At 30.7% G+C, this 19,640-nt stretch overlaps 1 protein-coding gene across 1 annotated transcript in view; it reads left to right on the plus strand.

The window, feature by feature from the left end:
* Nucleotides 1-99: 99 nt before the first annotated feature.
* Nucleotides 100-19,640, plus strand: part of LOC124354719 (proteasome subunit alpha type-5) — a 34,990-nt gene continuing 15,449 nt past the window's right edge. Inside the window, exons 1-2 of the mRNA XM_046805376.1 lie at nucleotides 100-256; nucleotides 13,353-13,421. Coding sequence (XP_046661332.1) covers nucleotides 13,353-13,421 — 69 coding nt within the window. The 5' untranslated portion in view covers nucleotides 100-256. The remainder of the gene's footprint in view (nucleotides 257-13,352; nucleotides 13,422-19,640) is intronic.

A 19,640-nucleotide genomic window follows, 5' to 3' on the forward strand; every position in this document is an offset into this window, starting at 1 on the left:
TGGTTATAACTAACCATTGTTATAAAATTCATCACACTTATGTTCCTAACATTTTAGAAGTGTAAATAAAAATAGCTGAAGTAATTTTAAAGTAAAAAAGCTGTATAATCACCAACGACCAACGAAAGGATACGTTCAATTAACCAAGCAAGCGATGATAGACGAAGCAAACTTAGTTTGTACTCAGTAGTTCTACCGTTGTCGGTCTGTTGTTGCATGACTTTTGAGTTTTCTAGTTAAAGTTAACTTGTTCAAGGTAAGAATTTGATCAATTTTAATATAAATAGATAATAATACTTTAATTAATTATTTTGTTTATACTTTTGTGAAGACATTGGAATTACGGTTCAAGAAAGGTAATGTTACTTTCAGCAGTTAGGTTATATATTGAGTTCCATGACTATGTACTTTTATATTGGTCTGTGTGATTACACCAAAGATATTTTGATTTGTTAAAACTAGGTATTCTTATTTCACTAGTATTTATATTCTTCTTGATTTCTAGTACATTGAAGTACTAAACCTTGATGCTGGCAACTCATTATATTAATCTCTGTGACTGACAATTTTTAGCATTGTAATACAAGTTTTGGATTACTACAAAAAATCCAATATTTCATCTCTTTTTATATTATGTTGGATATAATTCTTTTCTGTGTAAAATTCATATATTAAAGTAAAATTGTTAATGTAGGGAGACTTAAGTAAGGGGCCTACACTTGTTATTCGATTCCTAATATCGAACAATTTGATACATTATCCAACTTCGATGTATGTAAAAATTGTACACAATAAGAGTTATAATAATATACTGTAACAAGAAGAATCTCGTACAATTTTAATACATTATACAAAATACATAAATTTCACAATAACATTATTACAAACAACAAAACCAACTATGGCCAGAGACTTACATATCAAAGATGGTCATAAGGGGATCCCTGGGAATGAAAGAGCTGATGCCCTGGCCAACCGGGGCTCAGCATCAATTATATCAGGCTGACAACCGTTCTGCGGTATTCCAAGGTGAGAATCCTTTGTGGCTGTCTTGAAATGGGTTTGCGCTGAACATGAAAGAAGGTCCGGAGGTTGCATCTGGGCATGAGAATGAGCAGAATGGTACTACAGTCGCCTTCCTCCAGAGTGTCGTCTAACCTTCTCTCACTAAAGAGATCGATGTCTTCTCGGGTTATAGGTCTGATCACGGGACGTGGTCACCTGAGGAAGCATCTTCACACAGTTGGCATCCTTCAGGAGGATCCGCTCCGTAGAATGTGTGATGAGCAAGATGAAACTGCCGAACACTTGCTCTTTGATTGTCCTTCAATAGCAAGGGAGTGGTATGCCATCTTTGGTAGTTTCGACAAGGGTGGTGAATTTCCCCAGGAGGACCTGATAGGTTGTTTTCGGCGGTTTGTGGAACTGCTGAAATCATAGACTGGTATACCTAATGTGTGCTTCCAGGGTGTGCAAAAATGCCCTTGAGGCTTAAGTGCATGACAGTAGGCTGCCCTATAGAAGAAGAGAAAGAAAATCCTTACAATATTTATAACTTGCCCAGCTTGATATCAGTGACCTACACTCGCTATTTGATTGCTCTTATCGAATGGTTCTATTGTTTTTATCCGAAGGATAATTCAATATTACAATTTATTTATCTTAACATATGATTCAACTTATTAGTCATAGTAATTTTAATGTAAACAATAAACAAAAAGAAGGAACTTATATTTTAAGACTTTGAAAATGGTGATGAATATGAGGAAAATATGTAAGATATTTCTCACAAGTGACGAGATTTGTTTAGGTTGCTTCAACATGTGGGTTTGGCTCCTATTAACACATGGGGAGAATTCTTTGCTCCATTTCACAATAGCGGTTACTTATTGATATCAAGCTGGGCAAGTTATAAATATTGTAAGGTTTTTTTTTTTTATACCTAAGTCTAGACCATAGTTGGTTTTGTTGTTTTGTAATGTTAGTGTTAAATTTAAATGTGTTTTAAATTATAATATAAATACAAGATTCTTTTTGTTGCTATATTTTATTAAAACTTATTGTGTACGATTTATACATATCGAAGTTAGATAATATATCGAACTGTCCAATAAAAACAACCGAATAACGAGAGTAGGCTGTTTATTAAAGTCTCCCCTATCCTAATGTTATCTGTGTACCTATATGTTGGGTTATGTAGTTTTAAGAAAATATGTTTTTATTTGTCAACGGTTTGAGACAGTGTACAAATTTGGATGAATGTTTACATTAGCCACTTAACAATATTTAATGGTTTCTCAAAAGGAAAATGCAAAATAAATCAAACAAAATAGAAAACAATTAAATTTTGGAAAGGCCAAAAGGGTATGTCCATGTAAAACAGGACAAAAATATTAAAAAAATATTTTTATGAAATAACCTAGGTTTGAATGTTTTCCGATAAAAGATTATTCTGAGCAATGTTGGCAGCATTGGCTTTTTAGAGGAAAATTTTTATTTTTGTTGGCATTTTGTGTTTAGTTAACACCTGTTAGCAGAATTCATTGATGGCTGTTTGTTAAGTCCCACATCTCAATTTTATAACTGATTATACATTAATCTAGAAGGTGGCCAGTACCAAGAAGCCATCTTTAGAACAAAAGCTAACTAAAAATATGCTTTTTTTACATTTAGGTTAAGAATTGTTCTTTCTATTACGTTATGTTTTAAACCTTACTTCATGTAACGTGAGTTACCAAAATTACAGATTTTTCAAGTTTACTTATGTAATACACAACCAATAACAATAATAAAACATATTCTATTTAAGAAAACTATTACAAGTATGGTACTATTTTTTTTTAATTTTTAAATTTGTTTCATTTGCAGGAATTTCATATAAGTTTTTTCTGTAACGTGAGTTACTGTAAAGATATTTATTCATAGCACTTTAAACATTGTTTATATATTGGAGTTAATACTAATACAAAACAAGCTCTTAACATAGTTAACTTTCAAAACAATTAAATAATTATGGTAATATTTATATTTGTATTGGTCAGAATATAATGCCTGTTTTAATTGTTCAAACATACTTCTAAATATAAGTGTAACATGAGTTACCGAAATTTGTTCCAATATTTTGGGTTTGATCTTATGATTTTAATAAATATAAAACTTGCATTTAACTTAGATAACCTTACCTTATAAGCTTATATAAATCTTTTTTATTCAGGAAAATTATTATTTGATTTATTAGACCCACTTTAAGTACACACCAATATGTTGTAACGTGAGTTACCACTTTAACCTAGAAGTGAGTTCTCGAAGTAACCTTTGTCTTTTATTTTGGTTACTAAGTATTCCCAAAATGTACAGTTCTGGGTAGTTTAGTAGGAGGTAAGATTAATATTAAGCCTAAAAAATTAATCTGTAATATTTTAAGATTAAGAAATAATCTTCAAACTTTTCTACTAAGCAAGAAAATATATGAAGTGCCTGTTAATTGACCCAATTGTTCCTTCGACAAGTAGTGGTACAGTAAAGAAAAATATTTCTATATATAATCTGGTGTACAGTGATGACTCTGACCTTTCTGATGAAGAATCATCCGTTCCGAGTGTTTCTAGTGAACTAATTAGAAAAGAAAGCATCAAAAGTGGAACTTTTGTCCTTGTGCAATTTTCAAGTGAAAAAAACTCTTTTATGTTGCTATTGCCATTTGCCAAAGTGGTAAATTGACAAGTTTGGAGACATTGAAGTAATGTGTTTGAAAAGTGATAAAAACTGTTATACATTTTAACCGATCGAAAATTATGTTACTTTCGTCAAACTTGGACAAATTTTGAGTGTTCTGCCTCTTCCAGAAAATTAAAATGAAAGGTGGAATATATTATTATTATTTTAAAAACAAAATAAATATCAGAGAAAAGTAAAATGTTAGCTACACAGAACTGTCTAATTGTTTTAAGCTGTTAGTGAATATTCTTTATATATATATACAAACCATGTAAAAATGTAGTCTATAATTACCATAAAGGTATTTGATCTTATCTTTTTATTCTTTCATAGTTGTGTTATAAGAAAAATACAAACTGGAAGTTGTTAGAACAGGCCTAAAGCAAAAAATATGTTGTTTTTAGAAATAATAAAACTTATTTTTACACTGGTAAAAAGTTGTATTATTTTTACAATTAAAAAACAAATATTTAATTATGCCAAACTAAAATAATTAAGTGTACTGATACTAAAGTAGTTATTAAACACAATTCAATATATAAAATTACATAACAAAATTTATTTCTAAAATAACAAATGTCCTTAGGAAAGAGACACAATGTAAACATGAGTTACTGTAACGTGAGTTACTGTCAATTAGGTCAATAGTATATTATTAAAATTATGTTTTTCAGTTTCTTATTGTTGTAGTTGTCACAGTTAAACTACAAACTCTTGAGTCAATCTTAAGTATTTAGATTAAGAAAATTAAACATTTAGGACAAAAGTTGTTTCATGTTAAAGTTTGCTTTCAAATTATGACGTCCTTTTTGTGTAACATGAGTTACCGAAACTAGAGGAATTATTATTACCTTAATTATTAGTCTCAGGAAGTTGAAATCTGGCCAATGTGTATTATAATTCTTGCTTAATACTGCAAGATATTTTTGCTGAATATTATGCTTTAAAATTAAAATGTTTCAACAAATAACTTAGGACCCATGTTGAAATGTAACGTGAGTTACCATGGACATGCCCAAAACATGTATTTTTAGCTTATCTCTTGAAAGGAACTATAATAATCGTAGGCTGACAATAATGCACCAGCCTTTGGTGCTGTCCCACGTTGATGGCAAAGAACAAAATCGTCCTTCACGGTAGGACCAATGTGTAAAATGTAAAATTCTAAAAGGCTGATCACTAATGCTTGAGAACTGATAATATTACAAACTTACCTAACCATATTATTCAGTCTACATAGCAGGGCAATGACTGCTACCAGCCTCTGTAGAAGTACACAAAGAATTTAAATTCACATTAACCCTTTCAGGGCCAGGAGTAATATATTGCCGCCATAGATCGTGTCTGAAAAGTGCCAGGCGGCAATATATTGTCACCTTGATATTGGTTGTTTTCTTAAATAAATACGGCGTCAAATTTTTTTATTCCCTGGTATATTTGTAGATAAATAAAATGAATACAATTTTTATTTTGGAGGTCTATGCATTTTTATTTTGTAATTGTCACGTGACACTTATAAAATGTTGTGAAGTACAATTATGCGTATTTCTACAAAATGTGTCATAAAGGATTTATTAATGAGAGAAATAACACAAAATTTTGTATGGATGTTCCTTTCTAAATGTATAATATAATAAAATAGCTTCTCACATTAAAATAATTTTTAAATTTTTAGTTGTTTGCAAAAAAAATGTAATCTATTAAAACTTTTTTTTATTTTAAATTACTTAAAACTACAACTTTATATTATTTTTTGTATGGTATATATATATCTATACGAGTAATTTGGTGCAACTTTTAGGTCATTGTCTAATTTTTGTGAAAACTTATAAATTTTAATCTAAGAGACTGCAAAATCGCCAATTTTAGCCTGGCACTTTTGAATAGTCACAGGGGATATGAGATGTGAAAAAATTTTGCAACATCTCATATTTGCTCCTGGCCCTGAAAGGGTTAAAAAGTAAAAGTGAAAAACAATGTATTTTCTGTTCATTCTGACTCAATAATAAGTACTATACTTTAAAGTGCACTCACAAAATTAATTTTTATATTGATTAGGCCTATGTAGTAAAACATCAATCACTGGCAAAAAAATAATAACAATGATTATTTCTGTGAATTACTAAGCAACTAAATCTAAACAGTCAGGAAAAGCAACGTAAAGATGCCTAAAAAAATTGCATAAGAGTCAACAGACAATAACATAATAATTAGTCAATAACAAAAGAAAAATGATTAATAATCTGTCCTTAAACTTACCTCTCCTTAGTTATCATTCCCCACCCAGAGACCTTGATTTCTCTTGCTCCCCCAGACCAGTGGACTAATAAAGATATGACTTAAAATTAAAACACTTTAATAATTTATGTGTAAATATATAGGTAGTTTGTGACACCCTAAAATGTCTTTCTAGGAATGAAATTATACTATTTTAAGAAATGTTTAAAAGTGGTTTTAGATAATTTTAGGTATTGTGGCTAAAGTAAAAATCTAAATTTAATACACTTACACACAGTTATTATAAAAGTAGTTCCCTGTAAAGAAAGAAATATTTTCCTTTTGTAATTTATAAAATCGGCAGTTAAAAATCCTAAATATCAAATTGGATGAAAAGGAGAACTTTTTACTAAATACACCTAGATTAATTAGTGGATAATTATTTATTTAAAAAATGGTTAATTTTTACAGATCCCAGACCACATGATTTATAATTTGTTTAATGAAAAGTACTTCAAGTGTTAAGGATAGCAATATTATTTAAGAAAAAAGTGAGGAAAGACCTATTAAAAATTAAAGGAGTAAATTCCTAAATGTTTTATTTGAGGCTTTATCACTCTTCTGGAGAACGAGACGCTCAACTCAAGCTATTCGCTGTACCTGAAGGCTTACCGCCTTATCCAAGAGGGATTTTATTCTTTTTTGAGGATGTACTTTTTAGCTTTTTAGTCATCTTAGCTGCATTTTATTTAATCGTTCAATATATTTAAAATTAATAATACCATCTACTGATTTTATAGTACCTTTATCAGGCAGTGTATTGTGAGCCAATTTAAGCATATGACAATCATCAAGAATGGCAGACTTTAAAATTTACATTATTTACGTTTAAATTAAGAAATGGTTCATCTAGAATTTTAGAATCCAGTTTTTTAACTGCAGTTGTATTTGTGGAGGAACCATAAAAATTAACATGCACATGAATGCCTGATTCGTAAAATTTAATACTTTGAGATGTTTAAAATACAGATATAGAATGTAATGTGGTATAATTAATTAGAAAAACCAAATGTTTTGAACAGTTTTTCTTTTCCCATAAAATAGCTTTAAAAATATTTTTAAATTGCTAACTAGAAAAATGCTGAGAGTAAAACGTTATGATTATGATATATGAGCTTCTTTAAACAAAAGGCTGCTTAACTGTTTTCCCAACTATTGCATATACAAGGTGTTTGAAAAGTCTGGGTACGGCTTAATATTTTACAAACCATGGCAGATAACATCTATAAACTTTGCACAGTGTCATATGGCTATGTAAACTATTTTTCCTTGCTATTACCATGACATGCTACAACCATGGGGGGACAGCCCACAGAGGAAAACATGGAAATCTTAAATGAAAGCATGGGTCGAGTGATACCTCATTTGAAAGAGCTCACTTAGTAGAGTTGAATGCCGCAAACCGCATCTCAAAAGGTTTATCCAATCAGAAATGGCGGGTTGTTTTAGGTACACATTGTGAAGTACATTATGCGCTGCCATTTCTGACTGGATCGTTGTATTCTGATGCGGTAGGCGGCGTTTCACTCTACTAACTGATGTGTTTTCACTGACTTTTTTTAAATTAGCAAATTATGTCATAAATTTATAACACAATAAATAAATCTAAAATGATTTCATCGTCTTTATGTTTATGAATTAATTAAGTTCTACCATTGTTCTTTGTTGGTGAAATAGTTAACTTACCACTTAATTTTTTAATTACATTTTTTTGTAATTTTTTATAAATACTAATCAGTGAAACCATTGGTTAGTAGAGTGAAACGCCGCCTACCGCATCAGAATATGACGATCCAGTCAGAAATGGCAGCGCACAATGTACTTTACAATGTGTACCTAAAACAACCCGCCATTTTGGATTGGATAAACCTTTTGAGATGCGGTTTGCGGCATTCAACTCTACTAAGTGAGCTCTTTCAAATAGGGTATCACTCGACCCATGATTTCATTTAAGATTTCCATGTTTTCCTCTGTGGGCCGTCCCCCCATGGTTGGCATGTCATGGTAAAATAGTAAGGAAATATAGTTTGTAGTAGGAAATATAGTTATAGTAGGAAACATAGTTATAGTAGGAAACATAGCAAGGAAAAATAGTTTACATAGCCATATGACACTGTGCAAAGTTTATAGATGTTATCTGCTATGGTTTGTAAAATATTAAGCCGTACCCAGACTTTTCAAACACCTTGTATAATACTTGCCAAAAATCGTTACCTCATTAGTTTTATTTACAGTCTTTTTGTGTGTATAATTGAAAGCTGAACAACTGTCAGACATTTTACTTAAACTTTAAAATCATGCAAGCAACTCATGATGTAAATGAACCAACTCTTGGAAGAGTGAACAGTGTGTAACAGTATTTTGAGTGGTACAAGAAACAGAGAAGTGGACGAGAAGCATTGCTCTAGCACTGGTGGGAGCAAACCATATTGTTTATATTGATGACCCCATTACCACATTAGGACAGGTTTAACTGTGTGTATTAACCCTACATCGGGCGCTAAACAAGAGTTTTCCTCCGTGTATTTTTTATTATTAAAAATAGTAATACTTTTCTGATGTTGGCAGTCGTTTCCCGCAGTGTACTTCACGAGCATCTTTCGGGGAAGCGAAACAATAGCCCCCCCCGCTTATCTTTGTCAAAATCTGTCAGTATGAGGTCTACTTCCGTGCGAGACTGGACGATTCCTCCGTGAGCGCCCGATGTTGTGTTTGTAGTGCTTGGACGAAATCTCCGTGTGCGCCTTATAGTGTTTAGTTTTTATGGAGTAATAATCCGTGTGCGCCTAAATGTGTGACCTGTGATGGTTTCTTTTTAAGTTTTACAATATATTTTATTTGAATTTTGTGAAATGGAGAATGAAGACGAGAGACTTGTCAGTACAGTACCCGTGTGCTAGGGAACATTTCAGTACTGTTTATGGAGTGTCGTTATAAGAACCAGAAGGGAAATGTTTTGAAACTTTGTGTAGTGTTTAAAAAAAATTTTAGTAAAGAATAAATTTTGATTTTAGAGTAATAATTGACATTACAAAATTGTATAATATGTCAAGAATTGAAGTAAGTTGTTTTTGTAAGAAGTTAAAACTAAATTAATTTCCATATATTATTACAGTAGGTTAAACATTTTTACAATTAATTGCATTATTCCTTAAAATAAATCATGTTGTTATTATACAGTAAAATTTTTTAAGATTTTGAATTTCTTATTTGGAAAATTCATTACAAAAGAGAGTAATTTTTATTTAATTTCTAAAAATGAATATATTATATTGTAATTAAATCAGTATGAATATTTAAACAAATAAAAACAGTTTAAACGACTATGATATCCATTATTCGCTAACCTGGAGTAAACCTCCGTGAGCGCCTGATGGTGTTTCTAATTTTAAGCACCTGATGGAGGGTTAAAAATGAATATGTTATAGGAAACAATGTCTGTAGTCCTATAAATTCTTTTTTTTGTATTTTAGCAATAGCAATAGAGATCAAGAATACATTGTTGTTAAAGGTTTTCTTAAAGAGTTTTTCATCTATATTCCTGTGCAATAAAAGTGGTCTTGTTTTTTTTTTTTTTTTTTATCAAATACAGTACTTGTTTCATTCTTGCTCAAAATATTATATTTAATACTCTCTATGCACTAAGTTTAAATTTGTTCTTCATCATTTACTTCTCTAATGGAGGTTAATTTAGTTTTGGGTGGGTTTTTTTCAAGTGTAAATCCAAACACAAGTGAATATTGATTTTATTGTGCCCTAAGACAAATGGATTATTTGCAGCTTGTGAATAAAGCCATTTTTCTTCTTATTATTTTGAATCTTAATAATATTCATAACATTTATGATTATAGAATTGCGTACACAACAGCTTACGCGTACAGCGTACACTACATTAAGAACTGAGCCTAATGTTATAAGAAATCTACAGCTTAACACAGGCCCTGGGTCAGGAGGCTTGGGAACAACTAGTTCTGAGTCTAGTTTTTTGAACAGTTTTCCTTTGTCCTTTTTATTTTTAAACATTCAGGGCGGATTGCTTGGCAAGCTAAAACGCTCTTGAGTCTGTGATTATGAATAATAACTGTGACATTATTTGTTTATTCCGAGCATTGGCTGAGCAGTTCTGAAAATTAATGCCTGTAGCATAAAACACTTTAATTTAGTTTCAATATATCAGAGAAAAGTTAATAATTATGGTGGTTACACTTATTTATGCTTCTAATAGGCTAAAATGTTGTAATATTGATATTGTGTCGTTTTGTGTTGACAATCATTTTGAGGCATGTGCTTTATTGCTTGATGAACTTAAGATTATTGTTATAAGTTTGTATCGTACTCCTGCAAGTGATGAGTGTTTGTTTTTGGAAAAAAAACTTGAAAGTCTCTTGATATTTTTGACTGATAAGTGGGCTAATTATAGACTGGTGTGTGGTGGTGACATTAATGCTCAGTTTGATGTAACCAAAGATGTAAGGTCTTGTCAAAGAATTTCTAAATCTTTTGAGACAATTCAATATGTATTGTCATAACTCTGAACCTACTCGTTCTAATGCGTGTTTGGATAATGTTTTTTCAAATATCCCACTTCAAAACTATTTTTCTTTTGTGGAACATTTCCCATATTCAGACCACAACGCGCTATGGTTCAGGGTCTATGTCACCAGTAATTCCTCAACTGTCCACCCAGCACCTGTAAGGAGGTCAACGGTGAAGAAGCGAGTTTACTCACGGGACAAAACCTTTTCAACTAAGGAATGAACTCTCAAGGATCAACTGGAATCATACATTATGTTTTAGCGTTTTGTGTTTTTAATGATGCTGATGCCTTTTTTAATAGGTTCTTTTAGGGTATTTATGTATATCTTTGATAATATTTTTCCTCTTAAGGAATTAAGTTGTATGCCCAATAATAAAACTAAAAACAGAGGTAACTGGTTTAATGACGATTTTAAAAAATATCTTAGAATCTTTGTTAATGGTTTGCTTATGACAAGTACAAAGTTTCTATGTCTATATGTGATAAAAAATTGTTATACCAGACTTAAACGGTTCTTATCGAGCAGCCATTGATGAAGCAAAAATAAATTACCAATGCTAATCTTATAGAAAACTCAAATAACAAGTGTAAAGCTGCCTGGTCCATTGTTAATGATATTAACAATACAGTTAAATATAAGTCGAACTGGGACTTAAACCCTGATAGTTTTAATAATTATTTTATTGATTCCATAACTGAAATAAGGTCTAATATAAAAAAGCCTAGCTCAGTATTGGCTACTGAAATGTGCCCAATGTTTGGCAAACCCAGATAGTTTTAAGTGGAATCAAGTGTCAGTTTCTGAAATAAGGTCTGTTATAAGTCAAATGAAAAAAAACAGATAGTAAGGATTTCTATGGCCTATCTAGCAATATGTTGAAGGAAATAGTGGATCATGTTGCAGAACCACTTACCATTAGTATTAATTTATGCCTTGAGCAGGGTGTATTTCCTGATAGTCTGAAAATTTCTAAAGTAATACCGGTATTTAAAAAAGGGCCTACAACAAGTCCAGCAAGTTTCCGTCCCATCTCGCTTATTCCAGTCTTTGGTAAAGTAATTGAGCACATTGTCTATAAGCAGGTAAGCCTGTACTTGGAATCGCATGGATTTTTGTCTGATCAAACAGTTTGGCTTTAGGCAAGGTAGATCAACAATATCTGCCATTGATACTGTAGTAAGGGAGATTCTCAACGCTTTTGAGTCCAAAGAGTATGCCTGGGCCACTTTTATTGACCTAAGCCGTGCTTTTGACTGTGTTGATCATAAGCTTGTTGCTTGAAAAGATGGAACAGTATGGCATCAGTGGATCTGCAAAAACAATTTTTTAGATCTTATCTGTCTAGGAGGAGTCAAGCTGTTTATCTTGATGGCCGGTGGTCTTCAGCTAGGGAGCTTAGATGTGGTGTTCCACAGGGGTCTATAATTGGGCCCTCTTTTGTTCTTAATAGCAATAAATGATTTACCTATTAATATTCAACAGTCTAAAACTTGTATGTATGCTGATGACACCAATTTTCTTTCTTTTGATAATAACTTCATTGATTTACAATTACAAGTCAATAATACCTTAGAACTAGCTTCAAATTGGTTTTCAGCTAATAACTTACTTTTAAATAATGACAAAACTAAATCAGTTCTGTTTAGTCTTAGGGCCTGTTTAAAGATGATATTGAGTTTGATAATTGTGTCAAGTTTTTTAGGTGTGTACATTGATTGTAAGCTGTCATGGGCAAAACACATTGAACAAATATCAACTAGACTATCTCGTTGTGATTTATCTATTAAGACGTCTTATGAGTTGTGTTCCTAAACAGTATATTGTTACTGTTTACTATGGTCTATTTCAGTCCATAATAAGCTCATGGTTTGATTTTCTGGGGCAAATTCCAGCAACCTTAAAGATATCCTTGTGATACAGAGAAGGCTGTTCGAATAATTTACCAAGTCTCACTACCTGACTAATTGTAAACCACTTTTTATTAATTTAGGTATTTTAACTGTTTTTAATCTCTATATATTTTATTTGTTGTTATATATTCATAAAGATATTTTATCATATAATGTAAGGAATGAAATCCATGAAAGATTTACAAGGCATGGTAATCATCTTGATGTACCCTTCACAAGATTGGAAAAAATTAGATCTAGCCATACTATAATGTGTATTAGACTATATAATAAGTTACCACTCTCAACCAAAGATTTATCTTTTAGTCTCTTTAAAATGTAAGTTACATAGATGGCTGGCTGCTCATCCCTTCTATAGTATCGATGATTTTTTTTTTAAACATGCCAAATTCTGAAATTAATGTTTTGTAAGTTTGTTATATATGTAAGATTTATTTATTTTATTTATTTGACTATTTATTTTAGTTTAATTATTTAGTTTTAAGATTTTATTTGATATTTATCAATGTTATTTTAATTCAAGAATTAGGTATAGCAAAAATGATGTTTTATATTATCAATTTACACTAGTTAGTCCTACCTAAGTAGTATAAACATTAACTATGACAAGTTATGATTTGTAACATAAAATGATGACCATGTCGATTGCTATATGCCTAAAGACAATAAAGATTTTGATTTGATTTTGATTGATTTGATTTGATTAAATAAAAACTTTTATTGTAAATCTTTGACCGTTTTTTTGTTCTATTTGTAGCGCACAACAAAATTGTCACCCAACCTTATTCTCTTGAAATACATTCAAAAGTAAATTATACAATTCTTTGCATGAATCCCGAGTTGGTGGTTTTTTAAACTTCAATGTATTTTACTATCACTAATATAATTTATTGTGTTTTATTATTTTCAGATGTTTCTGACCCGTTCTGAGTATGATCGTGGAGTAAATACTTTTTCTCCTGAAGGAAGACTATTTCAGGTGAATCTTTCTTGTCTCTACAAAGCTTAATTAAAAGTAAATCAAATATAACATTAAGCCTTGTTACGATAAAAAATTTAAGGTTATTTGTGAGTCAACAAAAAGACATTTGTATTTATTGAAAGGTCTTTAACCCATTGGCTACCAATTAAAATTCAAATATTTTTACCCTCAGGTACAGAATTAATTTTTTATTTTGCAATGGAAATCATTGATTGAGTGTTTAGGCTCAACAGCCATTCCATATCAAATCATCTAGCCAAAGGACACTTTGACACTCAAGTTTATCAGAATTTGATGATTTGGTAAGTTGGTTCAAACCACAGAACTAAGAAACCACACAAAAATTTTTCCAATGTTTTGGTTAATTTCTGTGATATAGTACGTCAAAAGTTTTGGCCAAAACTCTTTAATATTGTGGCACTTTTCATGTTGTGATACTACATTGCTTTATGTTTTTGGTATAATAAATCTGCTATGTATTAAGCTAAAGAGGTCAAAGTTATACAATTTTATTCAGGATAAAATTCTGAAGTAAAATATGTATTTAGTTTTAGTCTAAATTCATATTTATGCTCCTTAACTTAGCCCTAAAGTTAAAATGTAGACCTCTCTCTAAAATTTGATATATGTTCATAACCTCATCAATAATTTGAGTCTGACTCCTGAATCCAAATTCGGATTTATTTCACCAAAAACTAGATTAAATTTGCTATGGAATGGTGAAATTAAATTAATGGGCTTTTGAGTTTAACAAAGTCTAAGTCTAATATAAAGTCATAAATTTCTTTAACCAATAATCACCATTTAAGATATTTTATCTACAAAATCATTTCTGTTAAAGGAAATTAATATATTAATAAACTAGGGCATTCTTGTACTAACTACATCCTATTTACTAATAATGCAGCATTAAGAAGGCATACCATTGTAAAATAGATATGTAGATGACAGTTAAGTTAAGTGTTTTGTATATATAAAAATCACAATTTTCAGAATTCATGAAGACCTTATATAAATTGTATTTACATTACTGTTTAGATTATATAGTTATTTACTGTTTTAGTCAAGACTTTCAGAAACTATCTGTGAACAGTTTCCAGTTCTACTTTCTTTTGGCATTCATCTCCTACTTTATAACTCCGTCCTAGGTTACGATTACTTATGGTGTATCAATATTACATAGTAAGTGCCGAGGAGGTACTGGACACCTGTCTTCTTGCTGAGGCAGTAAAAGCTATCTGAAAGACCATGGTGATGCATAAATAAAACAGTGTAGTCCTCATTACATCATTAATTTTTTCAATTAGTCCAATCCACCATCTATCAACAAGCTATCTAGAATCACATTTTATTAAGAAAACTTAAACTTTGTGTTAGTACTGATATGTTGATTAATTCATATTATGCTTTGTTTACCCCCAGATTGTATATGGTATTATTTTATGGAGAAGTACTTATATGGAACAAGTACCATTTAATGGTAAATATGCTATACGGATCATAAAAGGACTGGACAATCATGAATCTTGTTTACCCGTTTTAAAAATAATGACACTCCCATGTTTATATATACTAGTAGTTACCCACGGCTTCCGCAAGAAATTTTCTTTTGAAAAACAGGACATTATATTAACGTATTTTCTTTTTCTATGACATTCTAAACACTCCTGAGATAATTGAAAGTCACTCAAAGCTATTCCAATCTCCTGATTCATTTTAGATTTAAGTTGGAAGAACAGTGTTTTGGGACCCTGAAGTTGTAGAGTTAAAATGGTTTTTACAAGATTTGAATTTCTCTCCAACATTCCATGATAGTTATTGAATTGCTCCAACGATTTCAGTAACAATTGAACTATTTTAGGCAAGTGTGGAGGAATCCTTAAGTCATAGACAATAGCAATTAATTAATGATATAATGCATGGTAGGATTTTGTGTAGTTAAGGAATGGAAGTAAGCTTTCCTTTGTTGTGTATTATGTTAGTGTCCTTGGTTAACAGCTTCAATTGATAAGCAAAATTGCTAATGGCGTTAATTTTTTTACTCTGCGTGTAGGTGAGTACTTCTGATTTGAAAGAATTATATTTTGTACGTTATGGTTGTTTGCCATGCTGCCACATCAAGAAAATATTTCAAAAAGTGTATACTTATATACCTATTGTAATATACATCTGGCCTAAGATATTTGTGGTGACACAGTTGAGTTTGTTGGCAAGACAATATACAAATAGCCTATAAAAGTCTGAGAAGCGTACTTCTTACAAAAAACATCTAAGTTGGGTTTTATAAAAGTCTATATCTGTAGCAAAATATAGATAGTAACATTATCTTTAATTCCTGCATTACACTAGGCCTACTAATTAATATGCATATTTACTAAAAATTTCAGTTCAAAGTATATTTTACAAAAACTTCCAATTTTATATCTTGATAACCTCTGTGCTCCAAAGTGATTACAGTAAATATTGAAGTAAGAAGTAATGTTATTTTTATATGTTTATGCTTACTCTATGCTTTCAAGGCTATATACTTTTCAAATGCTACTTAAATTAATTAAACATATGATTGTGTTGTATTATTATAATGTTGGTGACTATAATTTTGTCTTCGAAATCTGCATTGACTGCGATCAAGAACTTTACAATCATTTAATATTTTCTAAAATTTAAATCTAAACAAATGTTTCTGTCCCTTTGATGAACTTCAGCTGAAAGTGTTAACAGCTGTTAAGTAAGTTCACTTTGTGTTACATATCGTAGTGCAGTCTGCTGGATCCAATGTAAAACATTCCAAAACCAACAACAGTTTATAAATAAAATATCGATTAAATGAACAATTTAAATTGGACCGAATTGTAAATCAAAACCATTCTCGAACCCACCTAAAGACACACAACTTTCATTAAAATCGGTCGAGCTGTTTAGGAGGAGTTGTGACATACACATGTGCACAATATATATATATATATATATATATATTTTTTTTTTTTTTTTTTTTTTTTTTCCTTCTGAGGGAAGAGGACACTTTGTCCCCGCACTTAGTCCTAAAAGGACCTTTGCGCCTCCCTTACTTTTATTTGTGCCCTCAAAAACCGAGCACATTATATATATATATATATATATATATCTCACCCGGCAAGTGAGGGATCCGGGTTCGAGTCCCGGCGGAGCAAGTACTTTTTGCGATTCAATGTTTATTGAAATAAATTAAATTCGGCTATTGCCATTTATACAAATTTAATGAATATAAATAAAAGTCATTTGACAGGTATTTGGTCTTCCGATCATATGTTAGTTTGGTTATTTAAACACATATGTGAAAGAAACGGCCAAATACAAAATAATTGAATCGTAAAAAGTGAGGGCTCTGTGGTGTAATGGTAGCACATTCACCCGGCAAGTGAGAGATCCGGGTTCGAGTCCCGGCGGAGCAAGTACTTTTTGCGATTCAATGTTTATTGAAATAAATTAAATTCGGCTATTGCCATTTATACAAATTTAATGAATATAAATAAAAGTCATTTGACAGGTATTTGGTCTTCCGATCATATGTTAGTTTGGTTATTTAAACACATATGTGAAAGAAACGGCCAAATACAAAATAATTGAATCGTAAAAAGTGAGGGCTCTGTGGTGTAATGGTAGCACATTCACCCGGCAAGTGAGAGATCCGGGTTCGAGTCCCGGCGGAGCAAGTACTTTTTGCGATTCAATGTTTATTGAAATAAATTAAATTCGGCTATTGCCATTTATACAAATTTAATGAATATAAATAAAAGTCATTTGACAGGTATTTGGTCTTCCGATCATATGTTAGTTTGGTTATTTAAACACATATGTGAAAGAAACGGCCAAATACAAAATAATTGAATCACAAAAAGTACTCACTCCGCAGGGACTTTTAAATTTTTTATGTTTATTGAAATTAAATTCGGCTATTGCCATTTATACAAATTTAATTAATGTAAATATATATATATATAATATATATATATATATATTATATAAAGATATTTCTGTCTAATAAACATAAACGAAAATTTGCATAAATATCAAATTAGATCTGACATACATAATTGTAACAACTATACCCTAGATTTAATACCTGCTAAATTTACAAAAACAAATGACAGCATATTTTGCGTGAATAATATATTATTCAAAAAATTGCCACAATGTGCTCACACTTTCACTGTTAATAAATTCAAAAATTACTTGAAACAATGGTTACAGGAACAAGTTTTCTACAAGGTTGGCTACTATCCAGCTACTGATTATTGTACATTAAAAAAAATCTTTTATTAATTTTGAATTAGAGGCTAAATTCAGATTAGATAGTTTAATGTATGTATTTTTATAAATTTTAATGTAACGTATATAGGCTATTCATTGTTTTAAATTTTGTTTGTTTATTGGTTGTTATGTTGTTAACTTTTGCCTAATTATTTATTTTTGTAAATGTCTGTCTTTTAATCTGTTAATAATTTGCGTTTTAATGTTAAAACTATTACAATACAGTTTATATAATGTTATTCTATATTTATTTTAATTTTAACTTGAATCTATTTTCATACATACAAGCAACATATGACTGGAGATTAGGTTTTATTATAGGCAGAGAAGATAATACTGCTCATGTTTTAAAGTTCCCAATAACAGGACTGATATGATGTGACCGATACACCATAACCAAATGTCATCAAATGCAGAAATCAATCTTTTCAGCACTGTGACTGCCATTTCATTCCGTGTCCAACTTTTCTTTTCCTTTTTTCAATTAATTCTTCCAAACCCTTGCATCAGGCCCGGTAAATTAAGTACAATTCATTATTTGGGAAACAATCTCCTTGAAGATGAAGAGCTAATGGATGGAAAGAATTGTCAAGAATGTATTTTGTGCTCTGGGGTTAGCAACAATTTCAAAATGAAGCTGCAGGCAATTTCTTTCTCCCACAAAGAATCGTCCCCATGCATTTTGAAAAATCGTATAATTTCAGTTAATTTAACAAAAAAGGGCATTAAGAAAAATGTTGTAATTTATTTGATGTGGATCGGTACACTTAAAAAAATTTTAAGTTTAATAGCTTTTAGTTGGATTAATGTTTTAAAAACTTTAAAGCCGTAAAATGAGTTTCATTACTGTTACAGCCTTTAGCTATGCATCTCAAGCTATAGAATTCTAACAAAAATCTAAAAAAGATAACCAAGCTTCCCTGTTTTTGTTTCCAACTATTTCAGACGAAATAATCAAAACTATAAAGGCTTTAAAGAACACTAAATTAGTCGCAAGGGACAGATTCAGGTGTTCCTACATCTCTGGTAAAGGCCTCTGTGGATTTGTTTTCTAAACCACTGGCAACATTAATTAATGATTTATTTCAATCTGGATTATTTCCTGATATTTTAAAATATACTAAAAACATACCTTTATTAAAAAAAAAAAAAAAAATAAAAATATGTTCAATTATTACCCATTAATAATCTTGCTTGTTTGGTCAAAAATCTTAACAAAGTATTTGTAACAAAACTACAAAGTTTTTTTAAAATAAAACATGTGATTTTAGACAATGCCAGTTTTAAAGCAAAATCTTCAACAATTCATGCAGTTTATACATTATTTGAATCTGTGTTGCAGTCGGTTGACAGAGGAGATTACGTTTCATCCTTGTTATGTGATCTTTCAAAGGCTTTCAACTGTGTTAGTCATGATTTACTGTTATATAAGCTACAGTATTATGGGATTTGGAGGTACTGCTAAGGATTGTCTATACTCCTACTTAACATTCAGGAAGCAGCAGGTCGTTTGCCCTCATAGTGATGTCCCAGTCTCATCGTCATGGGAACTAGTAACTCTAGGAGTTCCACAGGGCTCGGTATTGGGAAGAGTTTTATTTTTATTCTTCATAAGCGACCTTCCACATACCTTGTCGAAAGTGTCATCCATTCTCTTTACTGATGACACTACAATAACAGTTGCTAATAAATTCAAAATTAGACGATCCCAAAAATGTATTGGTACTAATCTCAGATGAAGCAAAATTTTGGTTTTCTTCAAATGGGCTCAAATTAAACCTGTCAAAAAGTAAAACTATTATTTTTATAAATGAACCAACTCCGAGGTAAACTTTTAATGCAAAGATATAGAAATGGTATTTAGTTTTTTGTTAAGGTTGTTGAATGTCGTAGTAGACAGACATGTTGACTGGAAGTCTCATGTTA

The sequence above is a fragment of the Homalodisca vitripennis genome, chromosome 2 (genome assembly GCF_021130785.1).
Source record: "Homalodisca vitripennis isolate AUS2020 chromosome 2, UT_GWSS_2.1, whole genome shotgun sequence".
Classification (NCBI taxonomy): domain Eukaryota; kingdom Metazoa; phylum Arthropoda; class Insecta; order Hemiptera; family Cicadellidae; genus Homalodisca; species Homalodisca vitripennis.